At 50.5% G+C, this 20500-nt stretch overlaps 1 protein-coding gene across 1 annotated transcript in view; it reads left to right on the top strand.

The window, feature by feature from the left end:
* Nucleotides 1–20500, top strand: part of Dnah2 (dynein axonemal heavy chain 2) — a 136906-nt gene that overhangs the window by 96431 nt on the left and 19975 nt on the right. The window contains exons 49-73 of the mRNA XM_045130831.1: nt 257–361; nt 2595–2783; nt 3172–3257; nt 3377–3507; nt 3667–3816; nt 4248–4415; nt 5355–5515; nt 5712–5851; nt 6550–6682; nt 6773–6912; nt 9186–9396; nt 9560–9676; nt 9800–9941; nt 10849–11018; nt 11159–11275; nt 16769–16933; nt 17470–17595; nt 17670–17818; nt 17891–17957; nt 18095–18245; nt 18463–18611; nt 18786–18919; nt 19080–19224; nt 19371–19570; nt 20312–20438. Coding sequence (XP_044986766.1) covers nt 257–361; nt 2595–2783; nt 3172–3257; nt 3377–3507; nt 3667–3816; nt 4248–4415; nt 5355–5515; nt 5712–5851; nt 6550–6682; nt 6773–6912; nt 9186–9396; nt 9560–9676; nt 9800–9941; nt 10849–11018; nt 11159–11275; nt 16769–16933; nt 17470–17595; nt 17670–17818; nt 17891–17957; nt 18095–18245; nt 18463–18611; nt 18786–18919; nt 19080–19224; nt 19371–19570; nt 20312–20438 — 3573 coding nt within the window. The remainder of the gene's footprint in view (nt 1–256; nt 362–2594; nt 2784–3171; nt 3258–3376; nt 3508–3666; nt 3817–4247; nt 4416–5354; nt 5516–5711; nt 5852–6549; nt 6683–6772; nt 6913–9185; nt 9397–9559; nt 9677–9799; nt 9942–10848; nt 11019–11158; nt 11276–16768; nt 16934–17469; nt 17596–17669; nt 17819–17890; nt 17958–18094; nt 18246–18462; nt 18612–18785; nt 18920–19079; nt 19225–19370; nt 19571–20311; nt 20439–20500) is intronic.

Below are 20500 nucleotides of genomic sequence, written 5' to 3'. Positions count from 1 at the left end.
CTTTTGCCTCTTTCTTTCTGTTAACATTTTTAGTTGACGCGTGGTAATTACATGTTTATGTAGCTTGGTGTTTCAATACACATATGCACTGTGTAATAAGAAGATCAGGGTAATTAGAATATCTAACATGTCAGTCAAACATTTGCCATTTGTGCTGAAAGCACTCAGAATCCTCTGTCCCAGCTCCTCAGAAGCACCTCCCTTTGCTTTGCCTCATCCCGCCTGTCTCTCTGCCCACCTTGTCTTTGTTCTCTAGGACATGTTCCTCATGGCTGCCATGGGTCCTCCTGGGGGCGGACGGACCGTCATCTCCTCAAGGCTACAGAGTCGCTTCAACATTATCAACATGACCTTCCCTACTGTGAGACCTTGGGGGGGCTGCGGGGCGGAGACTGTGTAGGGCAAAATCATCTATGCCAGAGAATGGGGTGTGGGGCAGATCGGGCAGGGCTGGGCACAGGGAGCTGCCGCGCAGAGACGGGACCATCTCCGGACGTTCTTGCCTTTCCCTGGACCGGGCAAGAGGCAGGATGGACACCTAGTCTGCTAGCTGTGAAATGAGGAGCCTTGTGCTCCCCATGGACAGAGGATGCTATGGGGTCGAAATAGATCCAAGGAGGTAGGCCCTACAAAGCTGAGAGCTGGGCTGGGAAATGGCGTAGCAGTTAAAGGCCCTTGCCTGCAAAGCCTGATGGCTGGGGTTCAATTCCTCAGTATTCATGTAAAGCCAGATGCACAAAGTGGTGCATATATCTGGCATTCATTTGCAGTTGTAAGAGGACCTGGCATGCCAGGTAGAGGTGGGTGTGGTGGTGCATGCCTTTAATCCCAGCACTCAGGAGGCTGAGGTAGGAGGATTGCTGTGAGTTCAAGGCCACCCTGAGACTCCATAGTGAATTCCAGGTCAGCCTGGGCTAGAGTGAGACCCTACCTTGAAAAACCAAAAAAAAAAAAAAAAAAAAAAAAGCCAGGTGGGTGACAGTATACACCTGGTAAATCCAGCACTTGGGAGGCTGAGGTATAAGGACCATGAGTTTTTTGTTTGTTTTTGGTTTCACTCTAGCTCAGGCTAGCCTGGAATTCACTATGGAGTTTCAGGGTGGCCTCAAACTTGTGATGAAGGGATCATGATTTTTTTTTTTAATTTTTTTGGGGGATCATGATTTTTAAAGCCAGCCTTGGCTGAATAGTGGGACATTGTCTGGAAAAAATATATAAACAGCCGGGCGTGGTGGCGCACGCCTTTAATCCCAGCACTCAGGAGGCAGAGGTAGGAGGATCACCGTGAGTTCAAGGCCACCCTGAGACTACAGAGTTAATTCCAGGTCAGCCTGGACCAGAGTGAGACCCTACCTCGAAAAACCAAAAAAAAAAAAAAAATATATATATATATATATATATATATATATATATATATATATATATATGCACACACATATTTAAATAGTATTTTTTCTAATGGTGATTTGTTTTATTTGGTTTTGGTTCCTCCTTAAGTTTGCATTGAGGTAAATGCCTCACTTACTTTACCTTAGTCCTGGCACTGCTTTATTTAAAAAATAATTTAAGGCTGGAGAGATGGCTTAGTGGTTAAGGCATTTGCCTGCAAAGCCAAAAAACCCAGGTTCGAGTCCCCAGGACCCATGTAAGCCAGATGCACAAGGGGAACATGCGTCTGGAGTTCGTTTGCAGTGGCAGAAGGCTATGGCATGCCCATTCTCTCTCTGTCTCTCTTCTATGTCTATCTCTCTGTGCTTGCAAATAAAAAAATTTTTTTAAATTTTAAATTTTTTAATTATTTATTTGCAAGCAGAGACAGACAGAGAGACAGTCAGAATGGGTGTACATCTGGCTTCACATGAATACTGGAGAATTGAACCTGGGCTATTAGGTTTTGCAAGCTAGTGCCTTTAACCACTGAGCCATCTCTCCAGCATTATACCTGGCTCTCAATACAATATTTAAAAAATTAAAATTATCCAGGTGGGTGGTGCATGTCTTTGATCCCAGTACTTGGGAGATTGAATAGAAGGATTGATATGAGTTTGAGGCCAGCTTCAAAAAAGCAAAAATAAATAAATAAAATGAAATCAATACTAAAAATTTTTGATGAACAGATAACAAAATTTTAAATAAATTCAAGATTAGCGCAGTCCAGTGCTGAATGCAGTGAAGCCAGAGACGAAAGAAGTCAGAGTACAGACGGGTCTTTATTTAGAATGTCTCTATTTGTTGATTGTGGTTATTTTGCATACTTTTTTTTTTTTTTTTTTTTTTGGTTTTTTGAGGTAGGGTCTCACTCTAGCCCGGGCTGACCTGGAATTCACTATGGAGTCTCAGGGTGGCCTCGAATTCACAGTAATCCTCCTACCTCTGCCTCCCGAGTGCTGGGATTAAAGTCATGTGCCACCACGTCTGGCTCCTTTGTGTACATTTTTATTTTAAGTAGTGTATTAAAAGGTTATTTCTCTGGATTTCTGAGGTGTTTGTTTAAACTATGCTCATGTGGGGAGCCCTGCGTTTGCCTTACACTGGTCCCGGCACTGGCCCCTGGGCCAGGACCCTTGGAAAGTGAATTTGAGGTTTCTTCTTAGGAATCCCAGATCATCCGTATATTTGGCACCATGATTAACCAGAAGCTTCAGGACTTTGAGGAAGAGGTGAAGCCCATTGGGAATGTGTTGACTGAGGCCACCCTCGACGTGTACAACACGGTAGTACAGCGCTTCCTGCCCACACCTGCCAAGATCCACTACCTCTTCAACCTACGAGACATCTCCAAGGTGACCATTGTCCTAACCTTGCCCCTTTGGCTTGGCTCAGCTCTCTTGGGAGCATTTTCTTCTCAAAATAAGGCATAGAACTCCAGAGCAACCATATAGCAAAGATCACTCCCACCTAAAATGCCAGGTAGCCGGGCGTGGTGGCACATGCCTTTAGTCCCAGCACTCGGGAGGTAGAGGTAGGAGGATCGCCGTGAGTTCAAAGTCACCCTGAGACTACAGAGTGAATTCCAGGTCAGCCTGAGCCATAGTGAGACCCTACCTCGGAAAAAAAAAAAAAACCCAAAAACAAAACAAAACAAAATGCCATGTATTCTGCTCTTACCCCTAAAACTTGTGCAGGGGTTCCCTCTCCTCTCTTTACCACAGTCATCCCTTCTCTGCTCAGGTTTTCCAGGGCATGCTTAGAGCTAACAAGGACTTCCATGACACCAAGTCTAGCATCACACGACTCTGGATTCATGAGTGTTTCAGGTGATCGAGACGTGTGCTTGTCTTCCTTCCTCCCTACCCCCACCCTTACCCCGGCCCCACGTGCCTTTCCCAGGACCACCCTCGTCCTTAGTTCCTCTCATCCCGGCTGCTCCCAACAGAGTCTTCTCTGACCGACTAGTTGATGCAACAGACATGGAAGCCTTCATGGGCATCTTAAGCGACAAACTTGGCACCTTCTTTGACCTCACATTTCATAATCTCTGTCCCAACAAACGTCCTCCTATCTTTGGTGAGCCAGGAGCTGTGACGACTGTAGGACTTAGGAGGTTGGGGTTCGCAGAAGGGTCAGGACACTGATTCCTGATGCTGCACCCTAAGGGAGCCCTGGGGAGAGCCAGGCATTGGGAACTTTGTCCTGGGGCACTGATGCCCTCCTCTCATGGCACAGGGGACTTCCTGAGGGAGCCCAAGGTCTACGAAGACTTGACAGACCTGACCGTCCTGAAGACTGCCATGGAGACAGCGCTGGAGGAGTACAACCTGTCTCCTGCCGTCGTGCCGATGCAGCTGGTGCTGTTCCGGGAAGCCATTGAGCACAGTGAGCACTTGCTGCCCAGCCCCCGCCCCCCGCCCACTCCCAACTCGCGTTGCTCCTCTCTGAGCCACATGTTCTTGTAGCACTGGGTGGTCTTGTTTATTTGAGCTTTGTTTTGAGACAGGGTCTCACTACATACCCCTGGCAAGAACTTGTTATTTCTACCAGGCTGGCCTCAAAATGGCTGTGATCCTCCTGCCTGTGTCTCTCAGGTGCTGGGGTTGTAGCTTTGAGCCATCGTCCCAGGTGGCAGTGGGTGTTTAGTGGACGCGGTAAAGGCGAACGTTGGAATGACCATCAGAGCCCTAGGCACCAGCCTCTTCCCATGCTTCTTGGCTCCTCTGCTTCAGTTTCAGAGGTTTTGATGTTTAGTCTAGGGTCTTTAAATCTTGTGAACTTGCCAGCCAGCTCATTATTCTCAACCCATTCCCTAGTCACACGGATTGTGCGGGTAATTGGACAGCCTCGGGGCAACATGCTCTTGGTGGGCATTGGGGGCAGTGGACGCCAGAGTCTGGCCCGGCTGGCCTCATCCATCTGCGAGTACAGCACATTCCAGATTGAGGTCACCAAGTACTATCGTAAACAGGAGTTCCGAGATGGTACGGCTGGGTTTCTGAGCTGGAGGAGGGTTGGGGTCCCCCAGTGAGTGATGCATGCTTGAGTTCCTACCATGCGGCAAGGATGAGAAGGGTCTGGAAGGATGGCCCGGCAGTTAAGGCACTTGCCTGCAAGGCCTAATGACCCAGGTTTGATTCTCTAGGACCCACATAAAGCCAGATGCACAAAGTGGCACGTGCATCTGGAGTTCATTTTCAGTGGCTGGAGGCCCTGGTGCCCATTCTCTCTGTTTTCTCTCTGCTTGCAAATAAATAAATAATTAATTAAAAAAAAAAAAAGAGGGCTAGTGAGATGGCTTAGCAGTTAAGGCACTTGCCTACATAGCCTAAGGAACCACGTTCAACTCCCCAGATCCCATGTAAATCAAGATGCACATTGTGACACATGCCCAAGGTCACACATGTGCACAAGGTGGTACACATGTCTGGAGTTTGATTACAGTGATTGGAGGTCCTGGCATGCCAGTTCTCTCTCTCTCTTATTAAAAAAAGGGGGGCAGCCAGGGGCTGGAGGAATGGCTTAGTGGTTAAGGTGTTTGCCTGCAAAGCCAAAGGACCCAGGTTCGATTCCCCAGCACCCACATAAAACCAAATGCACAAAGTGGCACATGCATCTGGAGTTCATTTGCAGTGGCCGGAGGCACTGGTGCACCCATTCTCTCTGTCTGTCTGTCTCTCTCAAATAAATAAAACAGAAACAAAAAAGGCCAGTCTGTTGGGCTTGCCTCAAAAAGTAAAAAACAAAATACAAACAAAAGGGGGAGAGGGGTGTCCCCGGGCTTTGTGTATTGGGTCTAGAATGGTGGGGCGTGTGTATGAACTTGTGCACGTGCGGGTGTTCCCTAGACGATCCTGAACTCAGAAGAGTAGGGTGGGGAATCTGGAGTGAGTCATTCTTTTGTGCTTCCCTCCTGCGGCCAGATATCAAGCGTCTGTATCGCCAGGCGGGGGTAGAACTCAAGACCACGTCCTTCCTTTTTGTGGACACCCAAATTGCTGATGAATCCTTCCTGGAGGACATTAACAACATCCTCAGCTCAGGCGAAGTCCCCAACCTCTACAAGCCTGACGAGTTTGAAGAGGTGCAGTTCCTTCCACATCCCCGCCAGCCAGAGCACCCACTGTCAGGTCGAAGGGCGGCTGTTCCACAGCAGCCCAGCTGTCTTTTCGCCAGTGGCTCCGCTGGGCAGGGCTGCTTTAAACCCCACACTGGGCTGCTGCCCGGCTGATGCTGCTGTGGGAAATTCAGCCTTCTGACCATGTGTGGCTTCTGTCCAGATCCAGGTCCAAATCATAGAACAGGCCCGGGCAGAGCAGGTGCCTGAATCCTCGGACAGCCTCTTTGCCTACCTCATTGAGCGGGTGCGGAACAACCTGCATATCGTGCTCTGCCTCAGCCCCGTGGGGGACCCCTTCAGGTGACTCTTCCGACACCTTCCTTTTCCCCTGGGCCTCTTCTATCTTTTGGCCTTGGGAAGCCCATGCCAGCCTTCAGGAAACCCCCAGGCTTAATATGGTCATCATCCATCCCTGTTGGCATTACTTGATGTTTTTTCTTTTGCTTGCTGATTTTGTTGCATTGTTTCAATTTTTTAATTGTGATAAACTCACATACACAAAACCTAAAAGTTTGAACCATTTTGAGCATTTATAGTTCAATAATGTTAAACATATCTGCATTTTTCTGCAACAGATCTCTAGAACCTTTTCATTTTTCTAGACTGAAACTTTTACCCATTAAATGACGATTCTCCCTCTCTAGCCTCTGGAAAACACCACTTCTGTCTCTATGACAGATGACTTTAGATAAACTCATACAAGTGGAATGGTGAGGTATTCATCTTTTTGTGTGTTTGTGTAAACTAGGCTGGCCTTGAGCTCACGGCTATCTGCCTCAGCCTCCCAGGTCTTGAGATTACAAATGTGGACCACCATGCCTGGTTCCCAGACCCTGCTTCTAAATGCTATGCTGCTCGAGCTCAGAGAGGGTCAGATCTGGCTGAGGAGATAGGACAAAGAGGACAGGGCCTCTAGGTTCTGGACAGCAGGGTGGATGTGGTATGAAGCCAGGGGCGTCTGTGAATAGATTTTACTGCCCTTCACAACTCCTCCCTAGGAACTGGATCCGCCAGTACCCGGCCTTGGTGAACTGCACAACTATCAACTGGTTCTCAGAGTGGCCCCGAGAGGCCTTGCTGGAGGTGGCTGAGAAATACCTCGTGGGAGTGGACTTGGGGACACAGGAAAACGTGAGCCCACCTCCTTGCCTCTCACTCTTCGCCTTCCCTCCCACCCCCTCTCCATTTCCTTTGTCTTCCATTCTGTTCTGTTGGCCTCAGATCCACAGAAAGGTGGCTCAGATCTTTGTCACCATGCACTGGTCCGTAGCTCAGTACTCCCAGAAGATGCTTTTGGAGCTGCGACGATACAACTACGTCACGCCCACCAACTACCTGGAGCTTGTGTCTGGATATAAAAAGTATGAAGAGCAGGCGACATTGGGGGGCAGGGAGGTGGCGTCTCTTTTTGGATGTGGGGGGGTATGTGTGTATGGTGTGTGTGCGTGTGCCATGGTGTGCTAGGAATAGTCAAAGGACAGCTTCCGCACGCTGGGCCTTAGCCTCCACTTCTTTTGTTGTTCACTGCTTTTCTTCACAGTTGCTCTCCTCTGCTTCTCGTGATTTCTCCCATCTCTGCCTCCACCTGGCCTGTAGGTGTGGCTGGGGTGACAAACAGCGCTCATAGACGGGCTTTGCCCATGGGCTGAGTTCTGAACAGGGCACTGTGCTTGCGTGGCTGGTGCTTTATCTGCTGAGCCATCTCCCCAGCATTGAACAACAAGTACAACAAAGAAAGAAAAATAGGAAAATTTAAAATATTTGTTTTTCTGGGCTGGAGAGATTGCCTGCAAAGCCTAAGGACCCAGGTTTGATTCCCTAGAACCCACATGAACCAGATACACGTGGTAGCACACGCGTCTGGAGTTCGTTTGCAGTTGCTAGAGGCCCTGGCATGCCCATTCTCTCTCTCTCTCTAGTAAATAAAATAAAAAATATTTTAAGTGTAGCCAGGTGTGGTGGTGCACACTTTTAATCCCAGTGGTTGGGAGGCAGAGGTAGGAGGATTGCCATGAGTTCAAGGCCAGTCTGAGACTACATAGTGAATTCCAGGTCAGCCTGGACTAGAATGAGACCCTGCCTCAAAAAAAAAAAAAAAAAATTAAGTGTTTTTCTATACACACGCCCAACCCAGCACTTGATGTTGGACATCAGGAGTGTGGGTGCTTTCCTCCATACACCCAGCACTTCACACCTGCCTGAGTGCCCTGCAGTTCACCTCGCTCCTGTGCCCTTTACCTGAACCTAGAATCAGACTCCACAAATCGAGGACAGCCTCTCAAACACTTTCTGTGTCAGGCCCATGCCCCAGGCTGCAGACTGTTTTACCTTGTGTTCTGATCTACCGCTCCTAGGCTTACCTCATTGCAAAGTGGCTTAGGGAAACACTTGCCATTGTTGCCTTACTACAAAGGATATTTTCATCTGATTTTTTTTTTTTTTTTTGAGGTAGGGTCTCACTCTGGCCCAGGCTGACCTGGAATTCACTATGTAGTCTCATGCCTCGAACTCATGGTGATCCTCCCATTTCTGCCTCCCAAGTGCTGGAATTAAAGGCGTGCGTCACCACACCCAGCCTGATTTGGTTTTTCTTGAGACAGGTTCTCACAATTTTATCCCATACTGCCCTTGAACTCACTATGTAGCTCAGGCTAGCCTGGAACTCATAGAAGTCCTCCTGCCTCAGCCTCTTGAGTGTTGTTGGGATCACAAGTCTGAGCCACTACTCTGGATTCAGTCACTATTTTAATCAAGGAGAAGAAAAAGCCATTTGTGACAATGACAGCATTGATTTGTTCATTACCATGTGTTTTTAGTACCTACTGTGTGCTAGGCACTATTTTAGACACTTGTAATGTGCCAGTGAGCCCTCCCTTCCTGGGCGCACAGGCCAACACTCTGCCTCTGTTTGTTGTTGGTCACCTTGATAAGCCCTTTAGTCCAGGAGACATCCACGTAGGTTGTAACATCCAGACAGAGCATTGAAAACTTTCTGAATGGGCTGCTTACATTTAAAACTAGAAAGCTGGCTGGGCATGGCGACGCACGCCTTTAATCCCAGCACTTGGGAGGCAGAGGTAGGGAGATCACAGTGAGTCCAAGGCCACACCTGAGACTGCAGAATGAATTCCAGGTCAGTCTGGGCTAGACCGAGACCCTACCTCGAAAATCCAAAAATAAATAAATAAATCTAGAGAGCCTTAGAAAAAACATTCAGACTTCTAGCTTCTCTCTAAGCAACATGAATGTGGTAAAGCCAGACTCCCATTCCTTCCTTCCGGGAAAGGCAGGCTGAAGCAAGGATCACTCGCCCCCTGTGAGTGGTTCCTGTGTTCTGGTTTTACTGCGTCAGCAGTGGCAGAGTAGAAGGGGAGGGACGAAATACTGCTAACAAGCTCTTTGTGGTAGTGCCAGGTGGAATAAATTGGGGACAAGAAGACTTGTTGGGAAGTTGTTGGCATTGATCTAGGTGGGAAGCGATGAGAGCGTAAATGGACTGTGTATGGGGGGAGGTGTTAGCAGGAGGTGGCAACAGAAAGACAGGGACTGAGAGCCACACAAGGAGGGCAGTTGTGTGGCACCTTCTTCCTAGGAGTCTCTGTATCCATGCACCTTACCCCAAACTCTCCCACAGGCTTCTGGGAGAAAAACGGCAGGAGCTGCTGGACCAAGCCAATAAGCTACGCACTGGGTTGTTCAAGATCGATGAAACTAGGGAAAAGGTAGAAGTGATGTCCTTGGAGCTTGAGGATGCCAAGAAGAAGGTGGCTGAGTTCCAGAAACAGTGTGAGGAGTACTTGGTCATCATTGTGCAGCAGAAGCGAGAAGCCGATGAGCAGCAGAAGGTCACGGGCCCTTCCCCCTCCCTTCCTGTAGTCCTCCACGGTAGTCAGAGGAGCCTCATCCTTCCCATTTTCCTTGGCTTCTTATTCATCCTTCCCTCAATCCTGTCATCTCCATCTTTGCCCAAGGCAGAAACAAACACCCTGGTTTTCTTTTTACCCCTAGGCGGTAACAGCCAACAGTGAAAAGATTGCTGTTGAGGAAGTGAAGTGTCAGGCACTGGCAGACAATGCCCAGAAGGACCTGGAGGAGGCTCTGCCTGCTCTGGAAGAAGCCATGCGGGTAAGGGGCTGAGCCCCTGGGTTGCGGGAGGAAGTGGTACTACATAAGCTGTATCCAAGAAGGGCCCATCATGACACCCGAGATGACTCTGGCCCAGCTGTCTGAATGAATCCCTTTCGCCAGGCCCTGGAGTCTCTGAACAAGAAAGATATAGGTGAGATCAAGTCTTATGGACGGCCCCCGGCCCAGGTGGAGATGGTAATGCAGGCAGTCATGATCCTTCGGGGCAATGAGCCCACATGGACAGAAGCTAAACGGCAGCTAGGTGAGCTATCAACCACATGACAGGTGACGTCAGTTTGTCCAGTGTGCGTTAAGGGGGTGGATCAGCCCCTCTGACAAGGATGAACTAGGCATTGCAGAGACCCTCAAGAGCTTGGAGCTTAGGGGAAAGAGAAAAACTATCACTTTGGATTATTAGCTCAAGTAATAGAAATGACACTTCATAGTGTAAGAAATGGGTGAGACATCAGAAGTCCATTGTTTGGTGTGGGCGCCGGGCAGCCCCCAGAGTGAGGACGTGGGGCGCTACACTTGACCTTCATGTCGTGCTTTCCTCTGCATTTGGTACCCAAGGTGTGATGTACCTGCCAGCTATCATATAATAGAATAATGTAGAATAGAACCTGTCTGCTTCAGCCCTAAGCAAAATTTGAAGTTCATACAAAGAAAGAATGTGGGCTGTTGAGATTGTTTTGTGGTTAAGGCACTTGCCTGTGAAGGCAATGGACCCATGTTGAACTCTCCTATTCCCACATAAGCCAGATACACAAAGGTGAAGCAAATGCAAGGTCGCACATGCCCACTAGGTGGCTTTAGCATCTGGAGTTCGATTGCAGTGACTGGGGCCCTGACATGCCAATTCTTTCTCTAAAAAACTTTTTTATTTAAAAATTAGAAAAAAAAAAAAAAAGAAAGAATGGATGATAGGGCATTTTGGCCAAGTGTGTTGAGGGGAAGAGATGGGAGTTGAGGCTAGGCTAGAGATTGTGGAGAGAGGCCCTGGGAGCTGACAGGGTGCTAGACAAGGGAGAAAGGTCACAAAGGGACTAGGGCTGAGGTCCTTTTGCTGGCCTGGGAGCTGAGCCTGGGAGAAGACCATATGCTGAAGCAGTGACGTGGACGAAGTAGACAGGATGAGGCCCTTTGCTGAGGCTCTGTGTCATCCTCAGGGGAACAGAACTTCATCAAGTCCCTGATCAACTTTGATAAAGACAATATCTCAGATAAGGTGCTGAAAAAGATTGGAGCCTATTGTGCCCAGCCAGACTTTCAGCCTGATATCATCGGCCGAGTCTCGCTAGCTGCCAAGTCCCTGTGCATGTGGGTGCGGGCCATGGAGGTAGGTGGTGGCCAAAGGTGGGTGCCAGTGTGCGGGCAGGCCTGGAAGCGCTGGGGCGGCAGGCCCAGGTGGGAAAGAAGGCTCCTGGTGGGAATGAGCTGCTGCTTGGGCTTCCCCTGAGCCTTGCCGTCTCCCCACAGCTGTATGGGAGGTTGTACCGCGTGGTGGAGCCTAAGCGGATGCGCATGAACGCCGCCCTGGCCCAGCTTCAGGAGAAGCAAGCAGCCCTCGCCGAGGCCCAGGAAAAGCTGCGAGAGGTGAGCTTCCTCCGGTCTTCTCCACAGCCCGCCCTGATGCCTTGGACTCTTCATTACCATCTACACTCCCTCCTGATTCCAGTCCTCTGTCCTGGATACTCCAGTGCTCACTTTGGTCTTCCTCCTGCTCTGGGTTCTGGTTAAGCTGGGCTGGGTCCATTCAGAAACCTTAGGAGGTGTCACTGGACTGAGAAGTTCTGAGGACACTGTTGTGGAGGATCCATGGGCACTGCTACCCAGGAGCCTTTCCAGACCTCCTTGACTTAGAGTTGGCCACCTCTTTTTTTTTTTTTTTTAAGCAGAGAGAGACCAGAGAGAGAAATAGGCATGCCAGGGCCTCCCGCCAGTGCTACTGAACCCCAGATGTATGTGCCATGTTGTGCATCTGGCTTTACGTGGGTACTGGGGGATTGAACCCAGGCTGCCAGGTCTTGCAAGTAAGCATCTTTAACCACTGAGAAATCTTTCCAGCCCAGGGGTTGGCCACCTCTGTTACTGACTGATGAGCTGTGTGCAGCCGGTCAGGCTTTGCCGGGGAGCTAAGTGAAGGGGTTCAGCACAGCGGCGGAAGGCCTGGGACAGCTCGAGAGTCTAACCTGGGGCGGGGGGGCTCCTCCAGAGCTCGAGAGTAATGACCATGAGCAGGGTAAAGCACTTGCTTGCCTGTGAAACCTAAGGACTCAGGTTCGATTCCCCAGTACCCATGTAAGCCAGCTGCACAGGGTGGCACGTGCATCTGGAGTTTGTTCACAGTGGCTGGAGGCCCTGGTGCACACCCCGCCTCCCCACCAACAAAGAAGGTCATGTTCTACAAGCTGTATGCACAGATGACTCTCGTTCCACACAGGGTGGGTCTCATTCTAGCCAGGCTGACCTGGAAACAACTCTGTAGTCCCAGGCTGGCCTCTTAGTTAAGGTTGCTCTTGTTGCCCACATCTTTACTTTGGCAAGGTTGGAATGTTCCAGCCCAGTTTCCTTAGAGTCGCTGTGCTTCACATGAGGCTGCCTCTGGAGAGAAGCCACTTACTCACCTGTTGAGATAGTTTGAATGCAGTGTCCCTCCATGGCCTCATGAGTTTGTGATTAAGCCTCATGCCCAATCCTCCGCTGGTGGAGCCTTTGGAAGGAGAAGCCTTTCTGGAGTGGGTGTGCTAGTGAGGGTGGACCTTGGGGTTTCCCCACACACCCTTTTTTTTTTTCGATGTAGGGTCTCACTATGGCTCAGGCTGACCTGGAATTCACTGTGTAGTCTCAGAGTGGCCTTGAACTCATGGCAATCCTCCTACCTCTGCCTCCTGAGTGCTGGAATTAAAAGCATGAGCCACCACACCAGGCTTTTTTTTTTTTTTTAATATTTTTTGTTCATTTTTTATTTATTTATTTGAGAGCGACAGACACAGAGAGAAAGACAGATAGAGGGAGAGAGAGAGAATGGGCACGCCAGGGCTTCCAGCCTCTGCAAACGAACTCCAGATGCATGCGCCCCCTTGTGCATCTGGCTAACGTGGGACCTGGGGAACCGAGCCTCGAACCGGGGTCCTTAGGCTTCACAGGCAAGAGCTTAACCGCTAAGCCATCTCTCCAGCCCAGGCTTTTTTTTTGTTTGTTTTCCTTTTTTATTTTTTGACCTTGGGGTTTACTAAGCCTCGCTTGCCAGTGTGAGTTTGGCTCACTCTCCACCAGCCATGGCAGAGGTGACGTCCAGCCTCTGCTCATGTCATACTGTCCTCCTGCCACTGCGGAGCCGCTCTTGAGACTATAAGCCAAATGAAATCCTTTCCTCCCATCAGCCGCTCTTGGTCGGGTGCTTTGTTCCAGCAATGAGAAGGTCAACTACACCTCAGTCCCAAATCCCCTGAGCCCATGTTAAGCCAAATGCTATAGTGCAAGCATCTGTAACTCCACCCAGCACACCTATGTCGAGAAGGGAGTCAGAGAGAAGAGAATTCCCCAGAAGCCTGCAGGCCCCCAGCTTGGCAAAAGCAGCAGTGAGCAATGAGAGATTTTCTTGCCTCAAAGATGAGGACCCAATATTCAAATCACATGTATTTTTTTTTATTGGGGGACAGCTAATTCAAACCACCACATGAGGTAATGATGCTTGTGTGGGAAGAGTTTTATTGATTAAGCCATCTTGCCAGCCCTTGTGTGATCTTGTTAAACCATAATAAACTTTCCTCCAAAAAAGTAGTTGGGGGATGTGGCTGACGCTTGTCTGTAAGCAGCACTGATGCGAGAATTAATTGTGCAATCTTTGGCGCTGGCTTGGACAGGCCCTCCACTCAAAACAATTTCTGAAAAAAAAAAAATCTCCTGTGGTTTTGGGACAAAACTTAGGGCCTCAAACATGCAAGGTAACTACCACTGAGCCATACCCAGCTACTGAGGGAAAAAATTTTTTTGAGGCAAGCCCAACAGACTAGCTTTAAAAAAAAAAAAAGTGTGGGCTGGAGAGATGGCTTAGCGATTAAGCGCTTGCCTGTCAAGCCTAAGGACCCAGGTTCGAGGCTCGGTTCCCCAGGTCCCACATTAGCCAGATGCACAAGGGGGCGCATGCGTCTGGAGTTCGTTTGCAGAGGCTGGAAGCCCTGGCGTGCCCATTCTCTCTCTCTCCCTCTATCTGTCTTTCTGTGTCTGTCGCTCTCAAATAAGTAAATTAAAAAAAAAATTAAAAATAAAATAAAATAAAAGTGAGAGCAGGAGCGGGGACGAGAGTGGGCATACTAGGCCCTCCAGCCACTGCAGTCGAAGTCCACATGCTTGTGCAACCTTGTGCACACGCGTCACATTGTGTGCCTGGCTTACATGGGTCCTGGAAAGTTGAACATGAGTCCTTAGACTTCATGGGCAAGCGCCTTATCCGCTAAACTATCTCTCCAGCCCTGCTGAGGGAAGATTTAATATCACAATATAGAAATGTAGAAAGAAGCCAGGCATGGTGGTGCACCCTTTTAATCCCAGCACTCGGGAGGAAGAGAGGTAGGAGGATCGCTGTGAGCTGGAGGCCAGCCTGGGACCACAGAGTTGGTTCTAGGTCAGCCTGGGCTAGAGTGAGACCCTACCTCGAAAAACCAAAAATAAATAAATAAATAAGGAGCCTTGGTGGTATAGTGGTGAGCGTAGCTACCTTCCAAAAATAAATAAATAAATAAAAATGCAGGGTGTGGTAGTTCATGCCTTTAATCCCAGCCCTCAGGAGGCTGTCGTAAGAGGATCACTTGTGAGTTCAAGGCCAGCCTGAGAGTACATGGTGAATTCCAGGTCAGCCTGGGATAGAGCAAGGCCCTACCTTAATAAATAAATAAATAAATAAATAAATAAATAAATAAAAACAGCAAAGATAGCAAAATATAGATCAGGCAGCCTGGGCACCTCCTCCTCCACGAAGGTGCAGGCTGAGTTATGGTCAGAGTTGCTGAAAGGAGAGGCCACCTGAGCCTGGGGACATGCCTGTTACCGTTCAGTAAACAGGCCTCTTGCTCCTTATGTAAGCAGTTTGTCTCCAGGACTGCGGGCTGCCTCTCCTGGTGTGTGCGGCAGAGGGCAGCATATGGGAACTGATGTTTGCTGGGTGTCACCAGCCTGTGTTGCTCCTGGTGAAATGGACAAGCGATGCAGTCTGTACCCAGCCCAGTGCCTGTTGGTCAGTCAGGCACACACGTGGAAGCCTGTACACAGGCCGGAGCAGTCTCTGCCTCAGATTTCAGCGCTGAACCCGGCCTGCAGGGCGGCGACGGGCTGGAGCAGGCGTCCACGTGCATCTCTGTGTAAGGGTTCAGAGGCCAGGGACTTGAGCTTTTTCTTTCTGAGACAGGGTCTCAAAAACCCAGGGTACTGGTGTGGGAAACTCATTAATACTGATAAATGCCAGTTATAAACTGGATGACATTGTTTCTATTGTGTTGAATAAATTTTCTAATAAAATAAAAAAATAAAACAGACTGATCTTGAACTCATGACCCTCCTATATCCTCCTCTGAAATAAGTGATGGGATTGCTGGCACTGCCACGCCATTTTTGTTTCTCTTTTTGGGGATGCATTTCTCTTTAATGAACTCCCTCTTCTTCTCTCGTAGCTCTGGAATTCCTCCCTTCCTCCCCTTCTCCCACCTTTCTTCTTCCTTTATGAGAGAGAGACAGAGAGACAGAATGGGCACACTGGGGCCTCTAGCCACTGCAAACTAACTCCAGATGCTTGTGCCACTTTGTGCATACGGCTTCATGTGGGTCCTGGGGAATCGAACTACGGCTGGCAGACTTTGTACCTTGAACCACTGAGCCAACTCCCCAGCCCGAACTCTGGAATTCATTTCTAGCTTTTTCTTTCCTCCTTTGAGGTTCTGCCCTAGGTATGTCTGGACACAGAGTAGCAGTCGTGTCTGCGCTATTTGAGGCTCTTCTCAGTATTTCTTTCTTTACATATATATTGTTATTTACTTAATTGAGAGAGAGGCAGACAATATGGGGACACCAGGGCCTCTTGAAATTGCAACGAATTCCAGGTGCACGTGGGTACTGGGGAATCAAACCCAGGCTGTTATGCTTTTTAAGTGGGAGGCTTTAACTGCTGAGCCATCTTCCTAGCCCTTCTTGTCAGTATTTCTAATGTGGCTTTTTTTTTTTATTTTTATTTTTTTGTTTATTTTATTTATTTATTTGAGAGCAACAGACAGAGAGAAAGAGGCAGAGAGAGAGAATGGGCACGCCAGGGCTTCCAGCCACTGCAAATGAACTCCAGACGTGTGCGCCCCCTTGTGCATCTGGCTAACGTGAGTCCTGGGGAGTTGAGCCTTGAACCGGGGTCCTTAGGCTTGACAGGCAAGCGCTTAACCGCTAAGCCATCTCTCCAGCCCTAATGTGGCTTATTTTTATTTTGTTTTATTTTTATGCTGTGCTGTTCTGGGCATTGAACCTAGGGTCAAGTTCATACTAGGCAAATACACTACAGCTGAGCCACATCCTTAGCCTCTTATGTAGTTTGTTATGCACCAAGAGGCCTCTGCTGGGCTGGAGAGATGGCTTAGCCATTAAGACATTTGCCTGCAAAGCCAAAGGACCTCGGTTCAACTCCCCAGGATCCACATAAGCCAGATACACAAGGCAGTACACGCATCTGAAGTTTGTTTGCAATGGCTGGAGGCCCTGGCGTGCCTATTCTCTATCTCTCCTTCTCTCTCTCTCTCTCCCTCAAATAAATACAGAAATAAATAAAATTTAAATTAAATGAGAAGAGGTATCTGTCCCATGTCTGCATTGAGTTTCATTACCAGGAAGATCCAGAGCTCTAGAAGGTGGCGGAAGGAAGATTTACATAATTTACCTCATTCATGCCTCAGAACAGCCCTGTACGGTACATACATGAGGGAAACTGAAACTCAAACTGTCTCTCAAGGTCAGGCAGCTACAAAGTGGCACCTTCAGGACTTGACCCAGGCCAGTGTGCCCTCGAGTCGTGTGTGCTCTGTGCCCCAGACTCTGACCCCGCCCTCCCAGGTGGCAGAAAAACTGGAGATGCTGAAGAAGCAGTATGATGAGAAGCTGGCACAGAAGGAGGAGCTTCGCAAGAAGTCTGAGGAGATGGAGCTGAAGCTGGAGCGGGCTGGCATGCTGGTGTCCGGGCTGGCCGGGGAGAAGGCCCGCTGGGAGGAGACGGTGCAGGTGAGCTGGGTGCTGGGGGCTCCCCTTCCACGTGGCCCTCATCCAAGAGGCCCATCCCCTTTCTGTGCGGAGACAACAGTCACGAAAAACAAGGACATTTAGATATAGGAAACCTAAGAATAGGCTATAAGAGGCCGTTTTCCCCCTTCTCGCCTTTGATGAGAATGTTGCAGGAAAGGCATTCCATCCACTGGCTCCAGTTGAGTTGGGGGGGGGCACTGTGGGGCGTTGAAAGCAAATGAGGACCTTAGTGTAGCCACCTGAGAGTTGACAGACATGGGCCATCTCGTCTCCCTGTCACTGTGCTCCTGGTTCCATGAAGGAGTTAGGTCTTTTCACCAGTAATCAAAAGGATGCACACTGTTGTCAGAGGAGGAGATCTCAGGGCAGTTAGAGTTCTCAAGAATGCAGAGGTTCAGGACAGCGGGAGACTGTCTTTGCTCTAGACCAGCATCCAAAGGAGAATGTCTTCCAAGCATTCCAAGTTCCTCCAGGGCCTTGGAGCCCAGGCGCTTAACCTCCTCACTGTCCACCAGGGCCTGGAGGAGGATCTGGGTTACCTGGTGGGTGACTGTCTCCTGGCAGCTGCCTTCCTGTCCTACATGGGACCCTTCCTGACCAACTACCGGGATGAGATTGTCAACCAAATCTGGATCAAGAAGGTGCGACAGGGAGCTCTGGGGACGCGGGGAGGAGCAGAGCCTGTGAAACAAAGTGTGAGCTCTTCCTTTTCCAGATCTGGGAGCTTCAGGTCCCTTGCTCACCTCGCTTTGCCATTGACAACTTCTTAGCCAATCCCACCAAAGTTCGGGACTGGAACATCCAAGGCCTGCCATCAGACGCCTTCTCCACTGAGAATGGCATCATAGTCACCCGGGGCAACAGGTAAAGACAGTGCCGGGAGTGGGGGCAGAAAAGGAGCAGAACCTGCCTTCTGCCCAACGCTTGCTCCTGCAGGTGGGCCCTCATGATCGACCCTCAGGCCCAGGCCCTGAAGTGGATCAAGAACATGGAAGGAGACCAGGTAGCAGGCTGGGGGGCTGGTTCCCTTGTCCCAGGAGAATCTCTTCCCAACCCTAGTGTCTTCCTAAGGTCCTGCCCTTGCTTACTGTGGACCTGGTGTTCCTCCACGCTCCTCCTCTCTCTCCCCTTACTCTCCAGGGCCTGAAGATCATCGACCTGCAGATGAGAGATTACCTTCGAATCCTAGAAACAGCCATCCAGTTTGGGTATCCGGTGCTCCTCCAGAATGTGCAGGAATATCTGGACCCCTCACTCAACCCTGTGCTCAACAAATCTGTAGCTCGAATTGGTCAGGGCCTGGGCTTGTCGCGGGCTTGGGTTGCAGACCTGGAGGCCAGCGAGTCGGGCGCAGGGATGGGAGGGCAGCTGTGGCTGGGCCTCTGCCCCCTGTCCCTCCCCGGAGACAGGTTCAGGCAGGGTCCGGCGGCCTGACTTGCTAGCCTGGGTGCTGGTAGGAAAAGCGTCAGTCCTGTGAGACCTTCGCGCTTGCCCTTTTGTCGATACAGGTGGCCGAATGCTGATGCGCATTGGCGACAAAGAGGTGGAATACAACACCAACTTCCGCTTTTACATCACCACCAAGCTCTCCAACCCCCACTACAGCCCAGAGACCTCGGCGAAGACCACCATTGTCAACTTTGCTGTCAAGGAGCAGGTGGGTACCAGCCACTAGCCAGGCTGTGTGCAGCAGGAAGAAGCTGGAGAATCCAGGAAGAAACCCCAAGAAAAAGGCCAGGCTCGAGCTGAGGATGAGGGTTTCAGGCGGCCAAGGCGCTGCAAGCGCGGAAGTCACCGGAGAAAGCCCTTCACTCTGGGTCTTATCGCTCAGGGGCTGGAGGCCCAGCTGCTGGGTATTGTGGTTCGGAAGGAGCGGCCTGAGCTGGAAGAACAGAAGGATTCCTTGGTCATCAACATTGCTGCTGGCAAGAGGAAACTCAAGGAACTAGAGGATGAGATCCTCCGGTGAGACTGCGCTCCATGCCCGCCCCACTGGCCTGCTCCCAACTGGCACCCCCCACTCTGTCTGCAGCACAGTAGCACCCCGAGGGGCTGAGAGGAGGCCCTCCCCTGAAGCCCGGCACCCCAGACTTCTTGATCCATGGGTCTCTTGGCTTTCTCCCAGCTTGCTGAACGAGGCCACAGGTTCACTGCTGGATGATGTGCAGCTGGTGAACACCCTGCGGACATCCAAGATAACAGCCACGGAGGTGACGGAGCAGCTGGAGACCAGTGAGACCACGGAGATCAACATTGACTCAGCCCGGGAGGCAAGCTGCTGCCCCCCCCCCCCCGCCCTGCCCCTGGCTAGCTTCCGGGAATCATGTGGTCTTGAGTCTTTTCCTCCCCCAGCCCCCAGCCCCAGCGGTTGATTGTCCCTGTGTGGCCCTGACGTGATTGTCCCCCCCACCCACAGGCTTACCGCCCATGCGCCCAGCGGGCCTCCGTGCTGTTCTTTGTGCTTAATGACATGGGCCGCATTGACCCCATGTACCAGTTCTCCCTGGACGCCTACATCAGCCTCTTCATCCTCAGCATCGACAAGAGCCATCGCAGCACCAAGCTGGAGGACCGCATTGACTACTTGAATGACTACCACACCTACGCCGTCTACAGGTCTGACCAACATTTGCACCCACGTGTGCAAGACGGGACCAAGCCGCTGGCTGTGGTCCATTTCCTTTGACCACTTGTGGCCCGAGCCGGCCTGGAGCCGCCTCCACAGTGCCGTGCATCTGCCCCTGGAGCTCCTGGCCTAAACTCTTCAGTGGTTGTCATGTCTAGTGGCTCCCAAAGCCCTCTGAAACCGGGTCTCAATCTGCCCCAGTCTCTTGGCTCCCCACCTCACACCAGCCCTGGGCAGCACTGCCTGCTTACACCCATGACCTTCTCACCCCAGGACTTTCCTTATGTTTTGAGCTCTCCCTGGAGCACTCAAGAGCCCTCTCTCCCCTGCACCTGGGGCACCTATTGTCAGGAGCGCCTGAGGCTACTAGACAAGGCTGGGAACCCTGCCTTACATTTCCCAACACCGCTGACCGCTGTGTAGAACTCATCACACCATGTTATAATGATGACTGGTTGCCTCTACCCTGCCACGGCTTCCTCAAGGACGTAGAGTTCCCGGAAACATTGGGGAAACGGTGTTTGTGTGCTAAGCGGAATGGAATGCTGACTTAAGGGTGAACTCTGGGAATCTCTCGTTATTCGGCTGGCCCCTGAGTCCTTGCTTGTTTCTAGGAGGTGTGGGTTAGAAGCTAAGGCCCCTCAGTGCCAGCAAGACTCAGGGTCTCAGTGAGCATTCCCGTCGGACGCCTTCCCCGCGTCGCTGCACTGCTCCCGTGTGCTCTATTCCAGGTACACCTGCCGCACCCTGTTTGAACGCCACAAGCTACTGTTCAGTTTTCATATGTGTGCCAAAATCCTGGAGACTTCTGGCAAGCTCAACATGGACGAGTACAACTTCTTTCTGCGTGGGGGCGTGGTGAGTCAGCAGAGGGCATCTGCCAGCATGGTGGTTGGGGTGAAGATGAGGGCAGATGTGAT

The sequence above is a fragment of the Jaculus jaculus genome, chromosome 12, assembly GCF_020740685.1.
Source record: "Jaculus jaculus isolate mJacJac1 chromosome 12, mJacJac1.mat.Y.cur, whole genome shotgun sequence".
NCBI classification, from domain to species: Eukaryota; Metazoa; Chordata; class Mammalia; order Rodentia; family Dipodidae; genus Jaculus; species Jaculus jaculus.
The sequence above is the reverse complement of the archived record's forward strand: the minus strand, read 5'-3'. Positions and strand labels throughout refer to the sequence as shown.